At 45.8% G+C, this 23,060-nt stretch overlaps 1 protein-coding gene across 2 annotated transcripts in view; it reads left to right on the forward strand.

Moving 5' to 3' along the window:
* si (sucrase-isomaltase) overlaps positions 1-23,060 on the forward strand; it is a 130,942-nt gene that overhangs the window by 55,107 nt on the left and 52,775 nt on the right. For both annotated transcript variants that reach the window (XM_067995363.1, XM_067995364.1), the window contains exons 27-30: positions 11,711-11,926; positions 14,369-14,523; positions 16,508-16,676; positions 22,956-23,052. In XM_067995363.1, the coding sequence (XP_067851464.1) occupies positions 11,711-11,926; positions 14,369-14,523; positions 16,508-16,676; positions 22,956-23,052 (637 nt within the window). The remainder of the gene's footprint in view (positions 1-11,710; positions 11,927-14,368; positions 14,524-16,507; positions 16,677-22,955; positions 23,053-23,060) is intronic.

Raw genomic sequence — 23,060 nt, forward strand, 5'->3', positions numbered from 1 at the left:
CGATTCGTTCGTTCTGAGGGAATCCAACATCCCAGGCCTCTTCCATGCACCGAACACCCATAAGGGCTGGCTCCTCGGGGACAAGGGATACTCCCAGCACACTTGGTTCATGACACCTCTGAGGAACCCCATCAGTGAGGAACAGTGTCGATACAATGACAGCGACATCGCCACCAGGTCTGTAATTGAACATGCTATAGGACTGCGGAAGATACGATTTTGGTGACTCGATCGCTCTGGGGGAGTGCTTCAATATGCACCAGCGAGAGTGGGTCACATTATAGTAGTGTGTTGTGTCCTGCACAACATGGTGCAACAGAGAGGGGTACCGGTTGGTGAGGCCCCATGCCCTCATCCAGCATCCACATCTGCCATGAACATTGAGGAGGAGCAGCAGCAGGAGGAGGAGGATGAACCCATCAGCAGAGCAATGGCTCACCTGGCTGCTCGTGAGGCCAGGGAGTCACTCATATGTGAACGGTTCTCATAAGGAGATCACAAAGTGAGAATAGTCCAGTCCTCAGACCACCTGGAAAGAGCCGCGCTAACACCAACCCCCACCAAACCCCCGCACAAAGAGTCCTTCAACTACACATGCACCCATGGTAAAGTCACCCACTGGGTGGCATCAAGTCTCGCCATTCATGGTGAAGCACATGAAAGGGCGCTATCACAAAAGGCTTTCAAGAATGGGCAAGACGTGGCAGTAGTGGTGAGACTGATAACATTTAGTGTGACTTTATCAAAAAACAAATGTCAATGAAAAACATGACATTCTGTGAAACGCCTTTGTGCATCCCCCTCGTGATCACAAATCCTTAGCCTTTCTCTTCCTACCGCTGCTACGTGGTTCATCCCCTGAGGCTGCAGCAGAAGTAGTGGCAGGTTGCTCATGTCCATGCCCTGACTGCTCAGATGCTTTCAGCCTACAATCTCTGGGTTTTGGAGCCTATGAGGGCCCGATCAAAAACTGCTCCACCTGCACCAGTGCAGGAGCAGTCTCGGCCACCTGGAGAGGAGGCAGCATTGCAGGTACAGGTTGAGAGGGGGGGGGCAACGGGTGAGACATGGGAGCTCTTTGAGTGGCGTCCCCACTTCCATGTCCCCTTTTGCCATCATCCCTCTCCTGGGCCAGGCTCACATTACTCCGACCACCTTACTGGAGAACAGTTTGGAGGACATGTGTGATGTCTTGTAAGCCCAGTTGCAAAGTTTCTGTCTGCCTATTTAAGGCGACAGAATGTTGTTCACCCTGAGTCCGAACAGCCATTGTCCGGGCCTGAATGGACTCATTTGTGAGCTGTGCTTGAAGCTCAATGGAGGCTAGCCTTCTCTCCATCACAGACATTCCCGCACTTACCTGCGACACTATCTCAGATATTTCCGCAGTTACCTGCGACACTATCTCAGACATTTCTGCACCTACCTGTGACACCAGCTCAGAGATTCCCTCACGTACCTGTGCCACCATTCCACTAATGCAGGAGTTGGACTCCTCCATCCTCTGCACTATTGTGGAGATTGTTCATGGCACCTGTTCCAGTACCTCGCAAATGTGCTGCTGTCTCTCGATCATTCTCCTTTTAAAGGATGGCCCCTGGGGTTCAGCATCTGCGTCCAGCTGAGCAGAGCCTGGAGAGGAGTGTGCCTATCAACACGGACTCTCCACAGCTGCCCCTGCCACCAGTGTCTGCTCGCGCTCACTTGTGTGTGGGGACTCACCAGGTGCCAACCCAATTAACTGACTACGAGGACCCACCGAGGTGTGAGTATCTGCGCTGGTGGATGACTCGCTAAGATGTGACGGTGCGCCCTCAGAGGCTGGGAGCTCCTCTGCGGAATCACCCTCTTCCATCATTGTGGCGTTGAAGGGCCTGTAAGAGAACAGAAAGCAATATTAAGCATCATCACAGATGTGTCATGTTGCGATGAGCATACTGAGGTGTTCAACTTGCCAATCATTGTTAACATCAATTCATGTTGTGTGTGATGAATGTTAAAGTTGTGTCACCAGATGTTTGTGGGTGCCAGTCTCGGCGTCCCCGACGGACAGGCACTCGAGGGTGCGGCTGATCTCCAGGGCCTCCTCCTCCCCCTGTGTGAGGACCACTACTTGTTGTGGCCCCCATCCAGTCTTTGTCCTCTCGTGTGCATTTTGCGCTCTCTTCTAGAAGAGCACCTCAACTGTGGTGTTGCTGAATCTTGGAGCTGCCTTGCCCCTTTGCTGCTCCATTGGGTCTCCTTGCTCTTTGCTTCAGCAAAATCCATTGCAACAATGGCCCTTTAAACCTAGACGCTCCAGCTGACAGCCTGTTGCGCAGTCCGCCCACTGCGCAGCTTTCATATGCTAAACCCGGAAACAAGGTTAATGACCACCAATTAAGTGCGATCGCGTGGGGAACATTAAGCTTTTATTATTTGGGTTACCCGCGCCCCTGTTTACACCCCTCCCCCTGCTGCCATCCCGCCGCCATTTTAAAATCGTGCCCATTGAATCTCGACGTGATGAAAGTGTGGATAAGGGTGTCAGCAAGGATGTTGTGAAGGTGGAAATTAGACGTCTTTGTCACGCAGAGGGTGTCAGGATTGAAGCTCAGCTCTGGTTTAAACAGGGTGCCAAGATTTTGGATGGTCTGGTTAAACCTGAGTGAATGGCTGGCGAGAGAGATGGAGTCAATGGATTTTATCACAAAGGCCAATCACGATTGTTTCAATCTTCCCAATGTTAAATTGTAAGAAGTTGTGACTCTTCCGTGACTTGATGTTAGACAGACAGTCTCTTAGCATGGAGGTGGATGTTGATTCCAGAGAGATGGTGGAAAGGTAGTCCTGGGAGCCACTAGTGTGCATATGGAGGTTGACCCCATGGTCAAACCAGATCTGAGCCATATTTGCTCAGGTTTGCAGCCCTTAGACTTGAGGGCACTAAGGTGGGGACTGTGTGGGGAACTGAAGGTATGGGAGATGCTGAGCGTTTTGCTGGGAATGAGGGTACCAAAGGAAGAGACGAGGGACTAGTTAAGCAAGCGAGCGGTGGCCAAGGTGTTGTAGTGGTTGGAGTGCCAGAGAGGGAGAACTGGGAGTTTGAGAATGAGGGAGCTAGGGGAGGGTATTTTCCATGGGCGGATGGGGAATGTTGTGGGATTCTGGAAGGTTAGGGGACTGTGAGTGAAGAGGAGACAAGGAAGCTGTCAGAGATAGCCTTACCAGTAATCGAGACTTCAAAAGCAGAGATGCTTCTTGAGATGGCAAGTTTGAGGGGTGGCTGTGGACATGGGTGGGGGAGTTTATTGATGTGTAAAATTGAGTGAGGTTAGGGGCGGAGAAGTTTGAGGAGAAGGGCCGGGTGTTTAAATGTAAGTTTAAGTCACCAAGGATAAGGAGTTGCTTGGTGTTGAGGGAGTAAATCTTGGTAAGAATGTTGGCATGGGTGTTGGGAGAATGGTACACATCAAGCATTTTAATGAGAGGCAGGAAGGATGGAAAATTCTGGGTCCTTGAAGGAAGAGAAGGTGTCAGAGGAGTAAGGAGAGAGGCTGAGGTATGATATGGCAATGAGAGCTACACTACTGTCGCAGCAGTTTGGGTGAGAATGTGATGCAAAGTATAGCCAGGTGGGGAGGTTTCAGTGATGGGGAAGGAATCACCAACCATAAGCTAGGCTTCAGTCAGTGCCAGGATATCAATAGATTCATCCACAATTAAATTATGAATAGCAAAATCCTATTTCTTGAGGAGAAAATCTTTTGGAGGAGTATATGGAGTGGGGCAGTGATTGAATATCCACTGATAGTGTCAGAAGGGATCGTGGAGGAATTGAGCTGGATGAGGATGAGGTTAGAGAATTTAAACCCCAAGGAACAAGCAAGGTGGGAAGATCAACAGGGGCAGAAAGGCGAAAGAGTTGGGGTGGAAGGCTGGAGCTGGAGGTCGTGAATGGAGGCATAGATGGAGGGAAGAGGACAGGAGAGCAGAGCAAGAGCTACAGATTGTGGAAAGGAAAAAGTGGAAGTAGGGGGCTTGAATCCAGTATGGCACACAAAGTGCCCACACAATGGACATGGGGGAAGCCCTAGATTATCTAGAACAAAAACAAAGAGCTAGGCATCATAAAGAGAGATCATTGGCATAGGATTTGTATGATGTAGGAAGCCAGCCCACATTATTATGGTTTGTCTGTGGGGAAGACCCTCCAGGCAGAAGGGTGGAGTGAGATTCAGTATGGAAACCAGCAGAAAGAGTTAAGGTTCAAATTGATAGTAAAGGTAAATCTGGCAGCCAGCAGAGGTGAGAATTTGAAGTTCAGATCACCAAGTTCCAAGCAGTGACCTCTGCAGGAGTCCACTCAAAACCCCCTTCAGTTAGACAGTACACCTCTCAAGTACTTGCTACTTCTTTTGTTTTAATCAACTTCTTAACCAGTTCCTGATAAAACTCGAGCATCAATCAAGCAAATCTAATATGCCAGTCTGTTATCTTGGTTGAACTATGCTTGGAACACTAAGTTAAGGAGCCTAATATATTCTTAAAGGAAGTCGGGGCCTGTGTTGGCTGACTTTATGTTGTGCTTATATTGAGTCTTGGCTGATTGAGTAGAACTGCTCTGTTTATACCTTGGGCTCTTAATGGAGTAGGTCTACAGGAAATATTGCCTAAAATACAGACCAAACACTGCAACGTCAGACCCTACATGTGGTACATTTATCAATTTTAATTTAATGTTATTTGGCAGGCATAATCGATAGCCATGGTCATGAAGTGATGTGGCTGGTGGTATGGAGCAGCTGATCTGGGCAGCATGGGTGGATCCAACATATGGAACCGGAAGATACAGTTGTAGATTCAGCAAGTAATCTGGTCCCAAATTGGTCCTAGCATGAAACCCATCCCTGAGAATGGCACATTTGAATTTAGAAATGATTCAGAGTACTGAATTTACAGCACTTATAATGCCAGTCAACGATTTCAGCCCATTTTTCAGGTGTAAAACGGGCACCTAAGCATCTAATATGGTGGCAGGGCACCCATGTGCCACTTTGGATCGCTGCTCCGTAGGCGTCCAGGGCGCACACCAGAAATATTTTAAACAATGAATAAATTATTCAAATTAGGTTCCTACACTTGTTGTAGGACCCTTTTCTGATATTGGTATGCCCCAGCATCGGACTCGCCATGTGATAAACACCCAGCAACTCATTGTGCTAACAGGCAGGAAGGAGCCTTCAGCAGCTGTCTGGGGTTGTGCGGGACTTTCTCCTGTAAGAAAGAAGGGAATGTGATAGTCTTGAGGTGTTTAGAGAATGTGCCTTTCATGGTGGAATAGTTGACATACAATGCATAAGATGTGAAGTGTGGGGAAGTGAAGGTTGCAATACTGGTGAGTGTGTGAGCATGAGGAAAAGGAGGTAGAATGGAGTGTGGTGCAGCGATTGTAGGAGAGTGAAGGGAAGCTGGGGAGTGGAGTATTGCGAGTAGTGAAGCTGGAGGTGGTGGAGGTGTGAGCAGAGAGTAAGAGAGCAGTATTCTTACCTTGATAACTCTGGTAAGGTCATCGAACTTTTTTCAACATTGGAGCCATGAACTGGCATCTGAGCTCTTGGAATTGAGTCCTTCTGCGACCACTTCCCAATGGCAGCGGAGATGTTGCCTGGAGGGTTTTCTGCCTCCTGGGGTGATCGGGTTCTCCTTCCTCCTGTCCACCGCCTGCACCACGGCCACCAAGGCAGCCTTGGAAAACCTTGGTGCCCTGTCTGGACCGCTTCCAGTCATCTTCTTGAATCTGGGCATTTTCCCTGCTGTCTGCAGTCAGAGTGCACCTCCCATTGAAGAGGTGCCGGCTGCTTTTGAGTGACATCAGAAACGCCTGATTTCAGCACCTCCCCACCACCCCCCCGCAAAAAAAAACAGGAGTGCAGCCAATGAATAGCCCTGTCAGCACACCTGAATCATCTTACTGAAGTCCCAGCAGGAATTTAATGTGCTGTCTGGGACCAATTGAACAGGCATGAGCAGCACACGACCTGCCCCCTGCGTGCCTGTTCTTGAGTACAATCGAATTTCTAGTCCAGTCTGGTCTCTGGTTGCTAGTGTACACGTAAAATATGTTTTTTTTGTGGTTATTGATGGATTTTTGAGATCAATATGCAATGGAGTTATTCCAAATTTCTTACATTACAACAGTGACTATACTTCAAAACAAGTACTTGATTGGCTTTAAAGCACTTTGGGATGTCCTGAGGTCATCAAAGGCACTATATAAATCTAAGGCTTTCTTTCTTTTTTGTAATTTGGGACTGCCTGATCCTGTCAGGAGTGAAAAGAAGGAAAAAGTTTAATTCTCCTATTTTGACTTTTTTTTACCTTTATGAGCACATATTGATAAAATATAAGTTAATAAACACTAAAATGATTTGAGACTAATATTCATGTGGATGAGATTGGTGATGTAAATCTTTTTAATTTGATGAACTGGATGAAAGCAGCCTGACACAATGGGCTTGATTTTACCACCCGCTATCGGGTGCGTTCTCGGCGGGGGGGCCCCGAAAATCAGGGAATCCCGGAGCGGGACCGGATCCCGTCTCAAACCCGCCCACTTCCGGGTTCCCCACGGACGCGCCGGCGTGTGCGCGCAGACCCCGCAGGTGGGAATCCCGCAGGCAATTAAAGCCAGCGGGATGCCACTTGTAAGTATTTATCTTGCTCGTTCAGGTCGTTTACAGGCCTGATTGAGCTGTTTTATTCGGAAGGGTGAGATTTTACCTTGAACTGAGACTGTTTCCCATACTGGGGGAAATACTCTCACTTCAAACGGACGTGTTGCAGCCAGCAGCCTGTGGCAGCTGCCAAGGTGCATTCCACAGGTGTGGGGGGGGAGAGACCCTTCACCAACGCAGGAGGACACTCCGTAACATCGGGCAACGCTTGCCCTCCACCACCCTCCTCCTAGCGAGAAGATTCACCGACGTGGAACCGCAACCCCTGTGCGAGGACACACTTACCTACCGTGCAGAACGCCTCAGACCTACACCTTCCAGATGGGGGCCGCCTTGACCTCCTCGGAGGACGAACAGCATCACCGGCCTCAGCAGCCTCGCAGGCCACACCGTCCGCCTCAGCGACGTGGAGCCCCACAACACGGTGCTGTGGCACATCCACCTGCACAGCAGGAGGGAGGGCAGCCGCAGAGAGAGATGCGTCGCAGGAGGCACTACCCTCCGCACAGGGTCTACAGACCGAGGCTCAGCTTCCTGGACCTCTCTGAGGAGCAGTACATACGGAGGCTCAGAGTCAGTCGCCAGGTAGTCGCCGACACCTGCAGCTTCCTTAATGACGAGCTGCTCCCGGATGGACCAAGCAGCATCTTCTTACCCGTCGCCGTCAAAGTCACCATTGCCCTCAACTTCTTCGCCTCCGGATCCTTCTAGGGTGCCACTGGGGACATCACCGGGGTCTGTCAGTCGTCTGCACACAAGTGCATAAGGCAGGTTACCGATGGGTTGTTCCACAGGGCCTCGCACTACATCAACTTCGCCATGGATGACCGCAGCCAGATGGAGAGGGCGGTTGGATTCCATGCTGTGGCTGGCTTCCCACGGGTGCAGGGTGTAATCGATTGCACCCACATAGCAATACGGGCACCTCCACAGGAAGGGGTATCACTCCATGAACGCCCAGCTCATCTGTGACCACCGCTAGAGATTCCTACACGTGTGCGCCAGATACCCTGGCAGCCGCCATGATGCCTTCGTCCTCGGGGAGTCCACCGTCCCGCCCCTCTTCCACTCACCCAACACCGGCAATGGCTGGCTCCTCGGCGACAAGGGATATCCCCTGCACACGTGGCTTATGACACCTCTGAGGAACCCCATCACCGAGCCGCAGCGTCGATATAATGACAGCCACATTGCTACCAGGTCTACAATTGAGCAGGCTATAGGGGTGCTCAAGATGCGCTTCAGGTGCCTCGATCGTTCTGGGGGAGCGCTCCAATACACGCCACTCCGAGTGGGACGAGTTATAGTTGTCTGCTGTGCCCTGCACAACATGGCACAACAGAGAGGGGGGCCGCTGGAGGAGGCCCCATGCACATCCGCCACCCAGATTGAGGACAACGATGAGGAGGAGGAGGAGGAGGAGCAAGAGGAGGAGGAAGGACCCATGGGCCGAACACCGGCTCACCTGGATGCTCGTCAGGCCAGGGAGGCACTCATATGTCAACGGTTCTCCTAACATCAGACTATCTGAGGCGTCCAGACCTCATCACGTGCACAGAGGAGCGGCCATACCAGCCCCCTCCACAGAAGAGTGGTGCCATTACTCCTGCACCCACTGTAGTGTGACCCAATGGGTGGGACCAGGTGTTCGTCGTCATGATGAGCCCCACGAAAGGGACCTATTGCACAAGCCGCTCAAGAATGGACAAGAGGTGGCAGTAGTGGTGAAAACAATTGTGTTTATTGTGTATGTGCAGTAAACGACTATAAATAAAAACATAACAAATTGTCATACACCCTGGTGCATTCCCTTTGTGCTCATAACACCCTTGCCTTACGTTTGCGGGAACCCCTACGTGGTGCTACCCCTGTGGCTCCAGCAGAGGTAGTGGCAGGTTGCTCTTGTTCGTGCCCTGACCGGGTAGATGCTTTGGGCCGACGCCCCCTGGGTTTCGGTGCCCGTGAGGGCACCTCCACAGACTGCTCCTCCTGCACCTGTGCAGGGGCAGACTCGGCCACCTGGAGAGGAGGCACCATTGCGGGTACTGGTTGAGGGGGGCAACGGGTGAGACGTGGGGGCACTTTGAGTAGCGTCCCCACTTCCATGTCCCCGTTCACCATTTTCCCTCTCATGGCCTAGGCCCACATCACTCCTTCCACCCTGCTGGACGGCAGTTTGGATGAACTGTGTGAGCCCTTGCAAGGCCACCTCTAATGTATCTGTCAGCCTGTTTATAGCGGCAGAATGTTGCTCACCCTGAATCCGAACAGCCGTTGTCAGGGCCTGGATGGACTCAATGTTGAGCTGGGCATGATGCTCGAGGCAGACGTTCCCGCACTTACCCGCGACACTATCTCGCGGATACCCTCCTGTTCTTGTGCCACCATTGCCCTCATGCAGGAGTTGGACTCCTCCATCACCTGCGCGATTGTGGAGAGTGCGCGCGGCACCTCTTCCAGTACCTCGGCAATGTGCTGGTGCCCCTCGACGACTCTCCTTTTGACTGGTGGCCCCCTGGGTTCAGCATCTGGGTCCGGCTGAGCAGAGCCTGGAGAAGAGTGCTCCCACCGACGCGGACCCTCCGCGGCTGCCCCTGCCACCAGGGTCTGCTCATGCTCACATGTGCGCGGTGACTCACCATGTGCAATCCCAACTAATTGAGGAGGGGGACCCACCGAGGTGTGTGTATCTGCGCTGGTGGATGCTTGGCTCATATGTGACGATGCACCCTCAGAGACCGGCATGTCCTCTGAGGAATCGCCCTCCACAGACACGGCGCTCGCAGACGGCCCTGCAAGAGAACAAAGGGCAATATCAGGCATGTGGACAAATGTTGAGGTGCGGCAGATGCCAAGTGATGCTAAGATCATTCGCGATCATGAGTGCTGAGTGTCAGCTTTCCGTTACCGGACGTTTCTGCAGCCCCAGCCTCGCTATCCGCCACGGACAGGCAATGCAGCGTGTGGCTGATCTCCAAGGCGTCCAGCTCTGCGTGCATTAGAACCACCTCGTGTGGCGGGCCCCTTCCGGTGCGTGCCCTTTCCCGGGCGTTCTTGCATCTCTTCTCCTGTCAAGGCAAAACATAGATGCATGATTGAGTGATGATTGCTTTGTGAGATGCTTCAAGCATTGGTGTGGGTGGGTTGAGCGTGTGGGAGATGGATGGGAGGATGCGTGTGCCACATGACCATCCCATTGTATGGGGATTGGGGTGTGTGGTAGTGTTCGAATGGGGACAGGGACGGTGGGTACGTGCAGGCACGGTGAGGATGATAGTTGAGTGGCTGTGAGGATTGATGCGGGAGCGCTGTGGTGGCAGTGCAGAAGGGGTTGTGAGGTGTTTGAGGTGATGTGGAAGACGGAGTGTGGGAGAATGCGTTAGTGTACTCACTTTGCCGGACCTAGTGAGATCATTGAATCTCTTGCGACACTGGATCCATGTTCTTGTGGTGTTGCCCCTGCTGCTAACCTCCGCGGCCACCTCCGCCCATGCCTTCCTGCTGGCGGAGGCAGGGCACTTCCTTCCATCGCTGGGGAACAACATCTCCCTCCTCCTCCTTACCCCGTCCAGCAGCAGCTGGAGTGAGTCGTCAGAAAATTGTGGGGCAGCCTTACCCCTGGGGTGCTCCATGGTGTGCTACTTCTTGTTTGCAGCAGGAGGAGCATTGGTGGACTGCCCTTTTAAATAGAGCTCCACCATCACTCAGACGTCACTGCGCATGCGCAGGCCACCGGCGCGCAGCTGAGCAGTGGAAAACCCGTAACCACAGGTAGATGACTTCAATTATCCTGTGATCGCGCAGGGGACGCACTCAATTCACCGGGCGCGTTACCCACGCGCCCGATAGCCCCCCCCCGCCGGGAACCCGCAGGCCTGCTAACATCGGGCCCAATGACAGGTTTCAAATTTTTATAATTCTGAACAATAGATATAGAAAACCATGTGTAGAATTTCACTGAAAGATTATATTTACAGTCAACATACCCTCCTAGTGACTAACTCATGATGTGCAAAATTAAGCACTGCTTTTCATTAGGGGAATAATTATCAAATATCTAAAATTAAAGCAATGCTATGAAGAATTTCTGTTGAAATAGACTACAAAATGTTTAAGATATTACTCCATTTACAGTTGAGAAATATATGTAATTGCTTTATGCTACCTGAAGTACTCTGTGTATTTGCTTTGTGCTACCTGAAGTATTCTGCGTATTTGCTTTGTGCTACCTGAAGTACTTTGTGTATTTGCTTTGTGCTACCTGAAGTACTCTGTGTATTTGCTTTGTGCTACCTGAAGTACTCTGTGTATTTGCTTTGTGCTACCTGAAGTACTCTGCGTATTTGCTTTGTGCTACCTGAAGTACTCTGTGTATTTGCTTTGTGCTACCTGAAGTACTCTGTGTATTTGCTTTGTGCTACCTGAAGTACTCTGTGTATTTGCTTTGTGCTACCTGAAGTACTCTGTGTATTTGCTTTATGCTACCTGAAGTACTCTGTGTATTTGCTTTGTGCTACCTGAAGTACTTTGTGTATTTGCTTTGTGCTACCTGAAGTACTCTGCATATTTGCTTTGTGCTACCTGAAGTACTCTGTGTATTTGCTTTATGCTACCTGAAGTACTCTGTGTATTTGCTTTGTGCTACCTGAAGTACTTTGTGTATTTGCTTTGTGCTACCTGAAGTACTCTGCATATTTGCTTTGTGCTACCTGAAATACTCTGTGTACTTGCTTTGTGCTACCTTAAGTACTCATGTATTTGCTTTCTGCTACCTGAAGTACTCTGTGTATTTGCTTTGTGCTACCTGAAGTACTCTGTGTATTTGCTTTGTGCTACCTGAAGTACTCTGCATATTTGCTTTGTGCTACCTGAAGTACTCTGTGTATTTGCTTTGTGCTACCTGAAGTACTCTGCGTATTTCCTTTGTGCTACCTGAAGTACTCTGTCTTCTTTTTTATTTATTTTATATGAAATCTGGATTTTTATTTTTGCAGAGCAGTCCCAATCCTAATGTACCTTGGTGTTTCTACCAACGTGACTATGGCTATATCATGAATACAACCAAAGAGGTTGTGGTAACACCAAAAGGAATGAGCGTTAAAATTAAAAGGAATACAGCGTATCCAGAGCGTTACAAAGGCCAGACTCCAACTGTAGAAATCCTCAAGGTTGATGTCACATACCTGAACGACTATATGTTGAATTTTAAGGTAGGATTCCAATGGTAGTATAAAAGTCAAGAAGATTTGAAAACTCACAGTTAAATAGCTGTGATACATCATTCACCTAATTTACAGTCTACTACTAATAATTCAAAGTCATTTTATGAGGTATAAAAATGAATTAATCAATTATTTGAAATAAGCAATGTAAATAACACAGAAAAATGGAAGTTTGATGCAAAAATAATCCTACAGACAGTTGTAATGTCATTGTAATAAGTTGTGCTTTCCTGTTTTTTGGTTTCTAACAAATTACTGGAGCAATGCTAGGGCTGTATGGTGATCTGTCTCAAACTAGTCTTTCACCTGCAGATGTACAGGTGAGAGTAGCTGCCCTCGACATCAAGGCAGCGTTCAACCCAGTATGGCAACAAAAAGCCCTATCAAAATTGAGCTCAAAGGGAAAACCCCGCAATGGCTGGAGTTGTACCTGAGTAAAGGAAGATGCCAATCATTGCATCCCCAGGAGATCACTGCAGCAGTTCCTCCCAGCAAGTGTTCTTGACGCAACCATCTTCACCTGCTTCATCAATGACCTTCCCTCCATCATAAGGTCAGGAGTGAGGCTGTTAACAAATGATTCCACAGTGTTCAGCTCTTTTCACAACTCCTCTGAAGCAGCCCCTGCTAGCCTACAGTAGCATCTTGATAACAACCAGCCTTGGATTGATAAATGGCAGGTAACATTCATGCCACATAAGTGCCAGACATCTACCATCTTGAAAAAACAAAAGTCTAGCCATTTTCACCTGACCTGCCAACATCACCAAATTATCCCCCCCCCATCAGCATCTTGCGGGGTTACCAGAAGCTTAACTGGACTAGCCATGTCAACGTCATGGCTACAACAGGGCAGAGGCTTGATACTCTGCAATGAATGGCTCACCTCCTAATCCCTTGAGGCCTCTCCACCGTCTACAAGGCTCAAATTAGGAATGTGATAAAATATTGAACACTCGCCTGGACAGATGCAGCTACAACAACGCTCAAGAAGCATGGCACTGTCCAGACAGAGCAGTTTACTTGATCAGTGCTCCTGCAACTGTACTCAATTTCTACCTCCGCCATTACTAGTGCACTGTAGCTGCAGTATGTACAATCTACAGGAGGCACTGCAGTAACTTATCAAGATTACTTTAACAGCACCTCCCTTTCCTGCGACTTCTACTGCCAAGGAGGACAACAGCAGCAATGTCATGAAAACACCATCACCTCCTAGTTCCCCTTCAAGTTATATACTATTCTGACTTGGACATATATCGCTGTTCACTGGATCAATATTCTGGAACTCCTTATTTAACGACATCCAGGGAGCACAATCACCATGAGGACTGCAGCATTTCAAGGAGGAGATCCACCACCAATTTCACAGGGCAATAAATGTGGCCTTGCCAGCGTCGTCTGTATGCCGAGACCAATTTTTTAAAAAGCCAACTGGTGCACAGCAAGATCCCACATCAGTAAATATTGGGCCATATTTTGCTGTGAGCAGCGAATGAACGGCACCCGCCATTCGTTAGACTTGCACTTGCCCATAGGCTTTCTATGAGCTTTTGAACGCAAGTTACTGTCAACAGGACAGCCAAACAATGTGGCGCCCTCTACAGGGCATCTGGGACCTGTGTGAACAGGGCAAACAACTGTGTGTCTCCTTAACCAATCAGACTGAAGCATATTAATAACAGCAGAGTCAGAACCAGGAAGTGTAAGTTAGAATAGTGAATTCAATGTCAAATCCGGTACAGAAAGCAAAATAAAGAGAGGGAAAGAAAGGTTGAATTAAGAGACAGAGATAAAAGAGACAGAAAGAAAAAGTAAAAAAAAATGCATTCAATTTTTTTTTAAATGTCCAAAAATAATTAAAATCTGAAGGAATGAGACTCCACACTTGTAAAAGTTCGTTTTCAGTGCCAGAGAGGTTGTTTGGCAGTAATTAAGACTTACCACACCGTTTAAATGGTACTTAGACTTGACTTAACTTTTGTTGGCGAGTTTAGTCCATATCTATGACGTCAGTACAGGAACTTCACACCGTTCAATACATTTGACCAGATAGCGAGATGTTGATTCCCCACAGCTTTTGGAGGAGCATCTCATCTTGGAGAGCAACTTCCAGATTTCCTCGTTTAACTGCGCATGTGCGGTTGCTGGAAGTTGCTTTCCGATTTGCACATAAATAACAGTGAGTGCTGTTAGCCTCACCTTTATTTTCACAGCAAAATCCGGTCTGAAATAAATGGCCAATTCATAATTTTTTGTTTTGGTGGTGTTGGTGCAGGGAAGAATGTTGGCCAGAGCACTGGGATAAGTCCCTGCTCTCCTTTTACGTCCTGAACAGTCGAATGAGGTCACAATTAACGTAGCCAAGTTGATATTTGTTAAATGCTAGTATTAAATAATATCAATGACAAAAATGTAATTGTTCTCCAGATATTTGATCCAACGATGAAAAGATTTGAAGTTCCGATCCAACTAAACATTCCTAACTCGACACTACTCAGTAACTCTACAAGACTTTACGAGGTTGTATTCACCAATAATCCATTTGGGATCCAGGTCAGAAGAAAAAGTACTGGTACAATCATGTAAGTAGTGGATTTTCTGACATTGTTTTGTTCCTATTCTTACAGTTAGTACAGTTAATAACTTTCAGATTCTCCAACACAAGGAGTGGTAAATTGCAATGAGGCACAAGGTAATCAATGCATCATTACAACACAGTGATGTCCGATTGTAATAGACGATCCCTCCAGCAAAATGTCATATCAAACAAAGCGACAAACTAAATCCATAACTCTAGCTTTACAGAACCACTAGATTTTCTTTTAATTTTGAAGTACCAGACTAAATATTATTGCATTATGTTTATTAAAAAATTCTTTGAATGTTTTAAGTGGTATTTCTAACATTAACTTTTGTTATAAAATGAAAGGTAAGTATCAAGAGCAACCATTGGAATTTTCATTTCAGTCAAAAAATCTATTTTCTGATTTATACTAAAATTCCACAAATGCATAGTTTGTTCTTGTCTTTCTTGAGAATTTGTCTTTGTGCAATCTGTTGACCGCTTTTAGAATAATTATGGTAGTAGTGAAATAAAGTACTCAGTTAAACACTGGGAAGACCAAAGCCATCATCTTTGGCCTCCGCCTCAAACTCTGTACCCTCACTACCAATTCCATCCCCCTCCCTGGCCTCTGTCTCAGGTTGAACCTCACTGTTCGCAACCTCGGCATCCTATTTGACCTCAAGCTGAGGTTCAGACCCCATATACTCTCCATCACAAAGACCACCTAGTTCCACCTCCATAGCATCGCCCATCTCCGCCTCTGCTGCTGAAACTTCATCCACGCATTTGTCCAGACTCGAGTATTCTAATGCTCTACTGTCCGGTCTCCCATCCTCCAGCATCCATAAATTTCAGCTCATCCATAACTTGCTGCCTGTATCCTATCCCGCACTGAGTCCCATTCCCCCGTCATCCCTGTGTTCACTGACCTATATTGGCTCCCAATCCCCAACACCTCAAATTTAAAATTCTCATCATTATGTTTAAATCCCTTCATGGCCTCTCCCTTCCCTATCTCGATAGCCTTATCCAGTCCTACAACTCCAAGAACTCTGCATTCATCTGACTCTGGCTTCTTGTGCACCTCCCATGCTTTTCGCCCCAAAATTGGTGGCCAAGCCTTCAATAGTCTGGGCCCTAAGCTCTGAAATTCCCTCCCTAAATTTCTCCTCCTTTAAGGTCCTCCTTAAAACACAACTCTTTGACAAAGCTTTCAGTCACCCCTCCTAATATCTCCTTCTTTGGCTTGATGTCTATGTTTTGTCTACTTACACTTCTATGAAGTGACTTGGGACATTTTTCTATGTTAAAAGCACCCTTTAAGTGCAAGATGATGTTGTTGTAAATGGTATAACATTATGATTCCGATTTTGAACATGCACATTATCCATACTCAAAACTGTTTTTGTGCAGTACCAATATTCTCAATGAACTAGGGCAAGCATTTTCAAATAAATTCATTACTGTCTGATGAGCTGTGCACAATTAGTAACAGACCTGTGTGCCAGAAGCAATATCACCCACTAACTGCGTGAATCAGAAGACTGAGGCAGCGCATCCTCAATATTCTGATAAGCTCTGGTAGCAGTTGAGGTATCTTGCCATTGACATGGACTCAGAAGTGACCTGTAATTTTCTAATATTTGAAATAGCTAGCTCTCATTTTTTCCAATAGATATACCACAACATACCCCTACTATTTTTACCATCTAATTGCATGATTTTGCCATATTGAATTGTTCCGGATTGTGCACAGATGGTTTTTCTTTCCCTACCTACATATTTATATTGTCTTTTTGTTTGAACACTTAAGTATTTCTTCCTGATAATAGCAGTCTATGCCAGCTTAGAATTCTGCCTAATTTCGTTCAAGATATAATAAATGAATTTTCCGATTGTCGTTGGTTAAATCAAATCCAAAATACTAAGATTATAATACTAAGACTACATTGCAAAACTGCAGCCCAGTCTAAATTTAGTCCTTCTTTATTTTCTAACAGTTGGAATTCCCAAGTGCCTGGCTTCACATTTACTGATCAATTCATTCAAATTTCAACCCAACTCCCTTCAAAACATATTTATGGTTTTGGAGAAACTGAACATCGCAGTTTCAGGCATGATCTGAACTGGAATACTTGGGGAATGTTTGCCAAAGATCAGCCACCTGGTGTAAGTTTAGAAAGTTATTTCCTCCGTTGTGGTTTATTGTGTTTTACTACTAACATCAAGTGCTGTGAAAAATTGAATTGCCCTAGCTACACATCAAACAAGGGATTCAATGTTGTAAGTCAAAGTGATTACAATTGCTAGAAGTTTTACAGTGAAGAACAACAGAACACATTCATACATAAATCACAGAGCCTTGATTTACTGTAACTCTTTATCTCTCCTATCCAGGACTGTTGTCTGCAAAATTGTAAAGCAAATGACTGACATGAATGTTTCTCTGCTTGGTGGTAGAATGCAGGTCATGCAGGAATAACAGCCTCCATCCTGACTAAAGAGTTGTTTGTGCCAGAGCAATGATCTCATCGTTGATCTCTGTATTCTGGAATAGAATATAGAGCAATGTTGATTTTAAAGTAAACTGCTAATTATTGACAATAATTGCATTCACACAAAGACATTTAGATCACAGGAGCCTAGAAATTATTGTTAGCAATACTAGCAAATAGATGCTTTGGATGTCATTCCACCACCTACTATTTTAATCTAAGCAATTAAAACAAAATCTTTTCCAGGCCATATAGGTAAAAGTTCAAAAAATGTTTGACTTAAGAACATAAGAACATAAGAAATAGGAGCAGTAGTAGGCCATTCGGCCCTTCGAGCCTGCTCCGCCATTCAATCAGATTATGACTGATCTTCGACCTCAATTCCACTTTCCCGCCCAATCCCCATATTCCTTGATTCCCCTAGAGTCCAAAAATCTATCCATCTCAGCCTTGAATATATTCAATGACTCAGCATCCACAGCCCTCTGAGGTAGAGAATTCCAAAGATTCACAACCCTCTGAGTGAAGAAATTCCTCCTCATCTCAGTCCTAAATGGCTCACCCCTTATCCTGTGACTATGCCCCCTAGTTCTATACTCTCTAGCCAGGGAAACAATCTCTCAACATCTACCCTGTCAAGTCCCCTGTGAATCTTATATGTTTCAATGAGGTCACCTCTTATTCTTTTAAACCCCATTGAGAATAGGTCCATTCTGGCCTCTCCTCAAAGGACAACCCTCTCATCCCAGGAATTAATTTAGTGAACCTTTGTTGCACCGCCTCCAAGGCAAGTTTATCCTTCCTTAGATAAGGAGACCAAAACTATATGCAGTACTCCAGGTGAGGTCTCACTAAAGGCCTGTACAACTGTAGTAAGACTTCTTACTCTTGTACTCCAACCCCGTTGCAATAAAGGCCAACGTGCCATTTGCCTTCCTAATTGCCTGCTGTACCTGCATACTCATTTTTTGTGTTTCTTGTACGAGGACATCCAAGTCTCTCTGAACACCAACATTTACTAGTTTCTCACCATTTAAAAAATATTCTGTTTTTCTATTCTTCCTACCAAAGTGAATAACCTCACATTTCCCCACATTATACTCCATCTGCCACCTTCTTGCCCACTCATTTAATCTGTCTATATCCATTTGCAGACTCTGTGTCCTCCTCACAGCTTACTTTCCCACGTAGCTTTGAATCGTCAGCAAACTTGGATACATTACACTTGGTCCCTTCATCTAAGTCATTAATAAAGATTGTAAATAGCTGAGGCCCAAGCACCGATCCTTGCGGCACCCCACTAGTTACAGCCTGCCAACCTGAGAATGACTCGTTTATCCCTACTCTCTGTTTTCTGTCCTTTAACCAATCCTCTATCCATGCTAATATATTACCCCCAACCCCACGAGCCCTTACCTTGTGTAACAACCTTTTACATGGCACCTTATTGAATGCCTTTTGAAAATCCAAATGTACTACATTCACTGGTTCCCCTTTATCTACCCTGCTAGTTACATCCTCAAAAAACTCTAATAAATTTGTCAAACATGATTTCCCTTTCATAAAACCATGTTGACTCTGTCTAATCATATTATGATTTTCTAAGTGCTCTGTTCCAGCATTTTCCCGATGAACAATGTCAGGCTAACTGGCCTGTAGTTCCGTTTTCTCTCACCCTCCCTTCTTGAATAGCAGGGTAACATTTGCTACCTTCCAGTCCACTGGGACCGTTCCAGAACCAGAGAATTTTGGAAGATCATAACCAATGCATCCGCTATCTCTGCAGCCACCTCTTTTAGAACCCTAGGATGTAAGCCATCAGGTCCAGGGAATTTGTCGGCTTTTAGTCCCAATAGTTTGTCCAGTACTTTTTCTCTAGTGATATTAATTGTTTTAAGTTCCTCACTCTCATTTACCCCTTGGTTCCCCACTATTTTTGGTATGCTCTTTGTGTCTTCTACTGTGAAGACAGATACAAAATATAATTTGTTTAATGAAACAAACAAATATCTGTTTGACTTGTCTATTTTAAATAGACTACCACCTCCACTGAAATAGTAAACAAAGAAATGTCATACCAGTATGTTAGTTATTCATCTGCTTATCATAGAATCGTAGAATGGTATAGCACAGAAGGAGGCCATTTGGCCCATCATGCCTGTGCTGGCTTTTTGAAAGAGCTATCCAATTGGTCCCATTCCCCTGCCCTTTTCCCATAGCCTTGCAATTTTTTCCCCTTCAAGAATTTATCCAATTCCCTTTTGAAAGTTATTATTGAATCTGCTTCCACCACCTCTCAAGCAGTGCATTCCAGATCATAACCACTCGCTATGTAAAAAAAAAATTTCCTCCTCTCACCTCTAGGGGTTGATTTTAAACCTCAAGAACGGATGAGTTGGTGGCGGGTGGGAGTTGAAAATAGTTCTTTTCTTGGGTTGCAACTGCAAAATTTTCGGACTTTGCATTCCCAGTGGAAGCCTGTACTTTTACGCACCGATGTTAAACCCGGAAATAAAGCCGGGTTGTGGTCGCGACCCAAAATGCAACTATTTTCAACTCCCAACTGTCCCCAACCCACCCGTTCTTGGGGATTAAAATCACCCCCCTGGTTCTTTTGCCAATTACCTTAAATCTGTGTCCTCTGGTTACCGACCCTTCTGCCACTGGAAACAGTTTCTCCTTATTTACTCTATCCAAACCCTTCATGATTTTGAACACCGCTATTAAATCTCCCCTAAGGAGAACAGTCCCACCTTCTCTAGTCTCTCCATGTAACTGAAGTCCAGCATCCCTGGTACTATTCTGGTAAATCTCCTCTGCACCCTCTCTAAGGCCTTGACATCCTTCCTAAAGTGTGGTGCTCAGAATTGGACACAATACTCCAGTGATTCAGAAAGGTTTAGCATAACTTCCGCACCTCTGTTTATAAAGCCAAGGATCCCCGTATGCTTTTTAACAGCCTTCTCAACTTGTCCTGCCACTTTATATTGCCAACAGTAAGCTTGAATCTTATATAAAATGCACAGTAGAAAACTATTTTTAAAAAGAGGTCTGTGCATTCAAGGTTTTATTTCTCTGCTGATAAAACCTATCTGGGGTTTTATCAAATGGAAGGCAATAAATAGTTACAGCAAAAAATACAGCTGCAGGGAACTTTGCTAGCTGAGCTCCTCTCATCCCCCATCAGTAGTGTGGTATACATGGTGGGCAAACAGAAGCAGAATTACCGGACATTTTAGCTTTCTTTTGGTTTTTAATGTTCAATATATGGTTTAGTAATTTACCTTCATCAATAATTTTCTCCAATATTTTTTATGTTGAACTTGGGCTGTGCAGATGGTATTTGTATCTCGCATAATCACAATGCAGAAATAAAAATGAGGTTGCAAATATAAAGTGAAGCTCTAGCGCATTGCAGGTATCCATTCGTTCCTTAGAAAGAGCATTAATGTTACACTCTTCCAGCATCTGTAACCAAGGTGACTGCTCGGAGGATGTTTTAAAGTGGAATAAGCTGACAAATGGAGTTGGTGGAGTGGAGAGGAAACAGAAATCAATGTTATCAATCCTGGAAGAATTGAATGCAATGAGCAATTTCGATGCAAAAGAATGCAGAAATATTCAAGAAAATGGAAGGCAAAATAGATTTTAACAGCAATGAGACTAAATAAAGATTATGTGAAAAGGTTCATTTTAGATTGTTTGTAGACACATCGAGTGACAGCAGTGGCTTTGAGTTGATGTATATACTGCAGCGAAAATATTTCATCTAATCTCAGATCATAAATGCATTGACATTAGGAAATATCAACTTAACTCCCACCCCCACACACTCGTGGAAACAAAATAAATGACTCTGAGTTTGGTGTTATTGGAAATGTCCCTCTGAGGTCGTGGAATCATTTTGTTGTTTTAAATGGCAGTCATCTAAATTCTTCTCAGGTCACAGGAAGACAGTGAGGGATGAGCTATTATGATTAGTGTGTGCACTGAGCATGTGATTCATCTGTAGTGTTCAGATGGCATCATACTCTAATAGAATCTCATGCTCATTGCACTCTGGTTCTCCCTACTGGACAATTACAATATCCTGTCTTCACTAGAAAAAAAAACTTCCATTGAATTGAATTTACTTCCAGTGAGCAAAGGGCAAATGGATAATTAAAATAAATATAATGTGATGAGTAGATCTGTGCATGAGATTAAGAGTATCATTTGTAAAATAGTTACTGTATAAAGGACACCTATGTAGAATCATAGAATCATAGAAAATTTAGGGCACAGAAGGAGGCCATTCAGCCCATCGTGTCCACGCCGGCTGGAAATAAGCCACCCAGCCTAATCCCACTTTCCAGCACTTGGCCCGTAGCCTTGTAGGTTATGGCACTTCAAGTGCACGTCCAAGTACTTTTTAAATGTGATGAGGGTTTCTGCCTCTACCACCCTTTCAGGCAGTGAGTTCCAGAACCCCACCACCCTCTGGGTGAAAACATTTCTCCTCAACTCCCCTCTAATCACTCTACAATTACTTTAAATCTATGCCCCCTGGTTATTGACCTCTCTGCTAAGAGAAATAGGTCCTTCCTGTCCATTCTATCTAGGCCCATTATAATTTTGTACCCTCAATTAAATTACCCCTCAGCCTCCTCTGTTCCAAAGAAAACAACCCCAGCCTATCCAATCTTTTCCTCATAGCTAAAATTCTGACATCCTGGCAACATCCTCGTCAATCTCCTTTGTACCCGCTCTAGTGCAATCACATCCTTCCTGTAATGTGGTGACCAGAACTGAACGCAATACTCAAGCTGTGGTCTAACTAGTGTTTTATACATTTCTAGCATAACCTCCCTGCTCTTATATTCTATGCCTCGGCTAATAAAGGAAAGTATCCCGAATGCCTTCTTAACCACCTTATCTACCTGCATCCACTTACCATGTACATGCTGAAAGTAGCTTCATCTGTGTTTCTTTGATAGATGTCGTTGAATGTTCATGATGAGAGGAAGCACTCAACATACACTGGATAGGATTTCACATAGAGAATTCTGTATCTTTCCTAATTACACAGAAACAATAAATTATTAATGAGATAGATCGATTAAATCATGAATGCTGGAAATCTGAAATAAAGCATCAACTGCTAAAAATGTACAGCAGGCCGTTCAGTGCCTGAAAAGGAACATAAGTTGATGTTTGGATGCACTATTCATCAGAACTATCTGAAAGGTTCTGAAGAAAGGTCATTTTTGGGCACACGGAGTGTGGGGGGGAGGGGGTTTGCGGGATACATTCCTACATCTGGATGGTGAGGCCCGAGGGAAATGATATTGGGCCTCTGCTAGCATCGCAGCGGCCCTCGGGTAAGCCGGGAGTCGAGAGTTAAGAGGATGGGGGGGGGATTGGAGACCAGGGCAAGGATCGAAAGCCGGGGATCGGAATTGGGCCAGATGGGAGCGTCGCTGATCGGGGTTGTGTGGGGGGGGGGGGTTGGTGGGGGGAGGAAGCATCAGCTTGTGTTCATTGTGCACTCTTGCTCCTCCCAGCTCCACATTCAGTTAAGTAAATTTGAAAAACTCACCTTTTTATAGCATCCGGTCCCAAGGCCTGCTTTTATTGCCAGCATCTGATTGGGTTTGCCTCAGGTAAATCAACGGTATTTGCATATGCAAAGGTCCTAACAGCAGTTTCAGGCTTGGGCCCTGTATGCCTATTTCTTTTCCCTTCACCAATATGGTGGGAGGTGCACTTCCAGATCGAAATGTGCATGTGCTTTCTTCCTGCCATTCTAGTGGCTTAGTAAGCCGGTTAGCTCCCGAAAAACGGCCACCGCACTGCCAAATTTATAAGCCATGGACTCTAGTTTACCAAAGGATTGTGGCAGAGATTTCCACATTCTAACTTCTGCCCGTGTAAAGAATTTTTTTCTAATCTTCTCTTTAATATATATTCACAGTATAAAATGAACAGTTATGGAAGCCATCCCTTTTATCTGGGTCTTGAAGAGGATTTCAATGCCCATGGTGTACTACTGTTGAACAGTAATGCAATGGGTAAGTTA

Source organism: Heptranchias perlo, chromosome 13 (genome assembly GCF_035084215.1).
Source record: "Heptranchias perlo isolate sHepPer1 chromosome 13, sHepPer1.hap1, whole genome shotgun sequence".
Lineage (NCBI taxonomy): Eukaryota > Metazoa > Chordata > Chondrichthyes > Hexanchiformes > Hexanchidae > Heptranchias > Heptranchias perlo.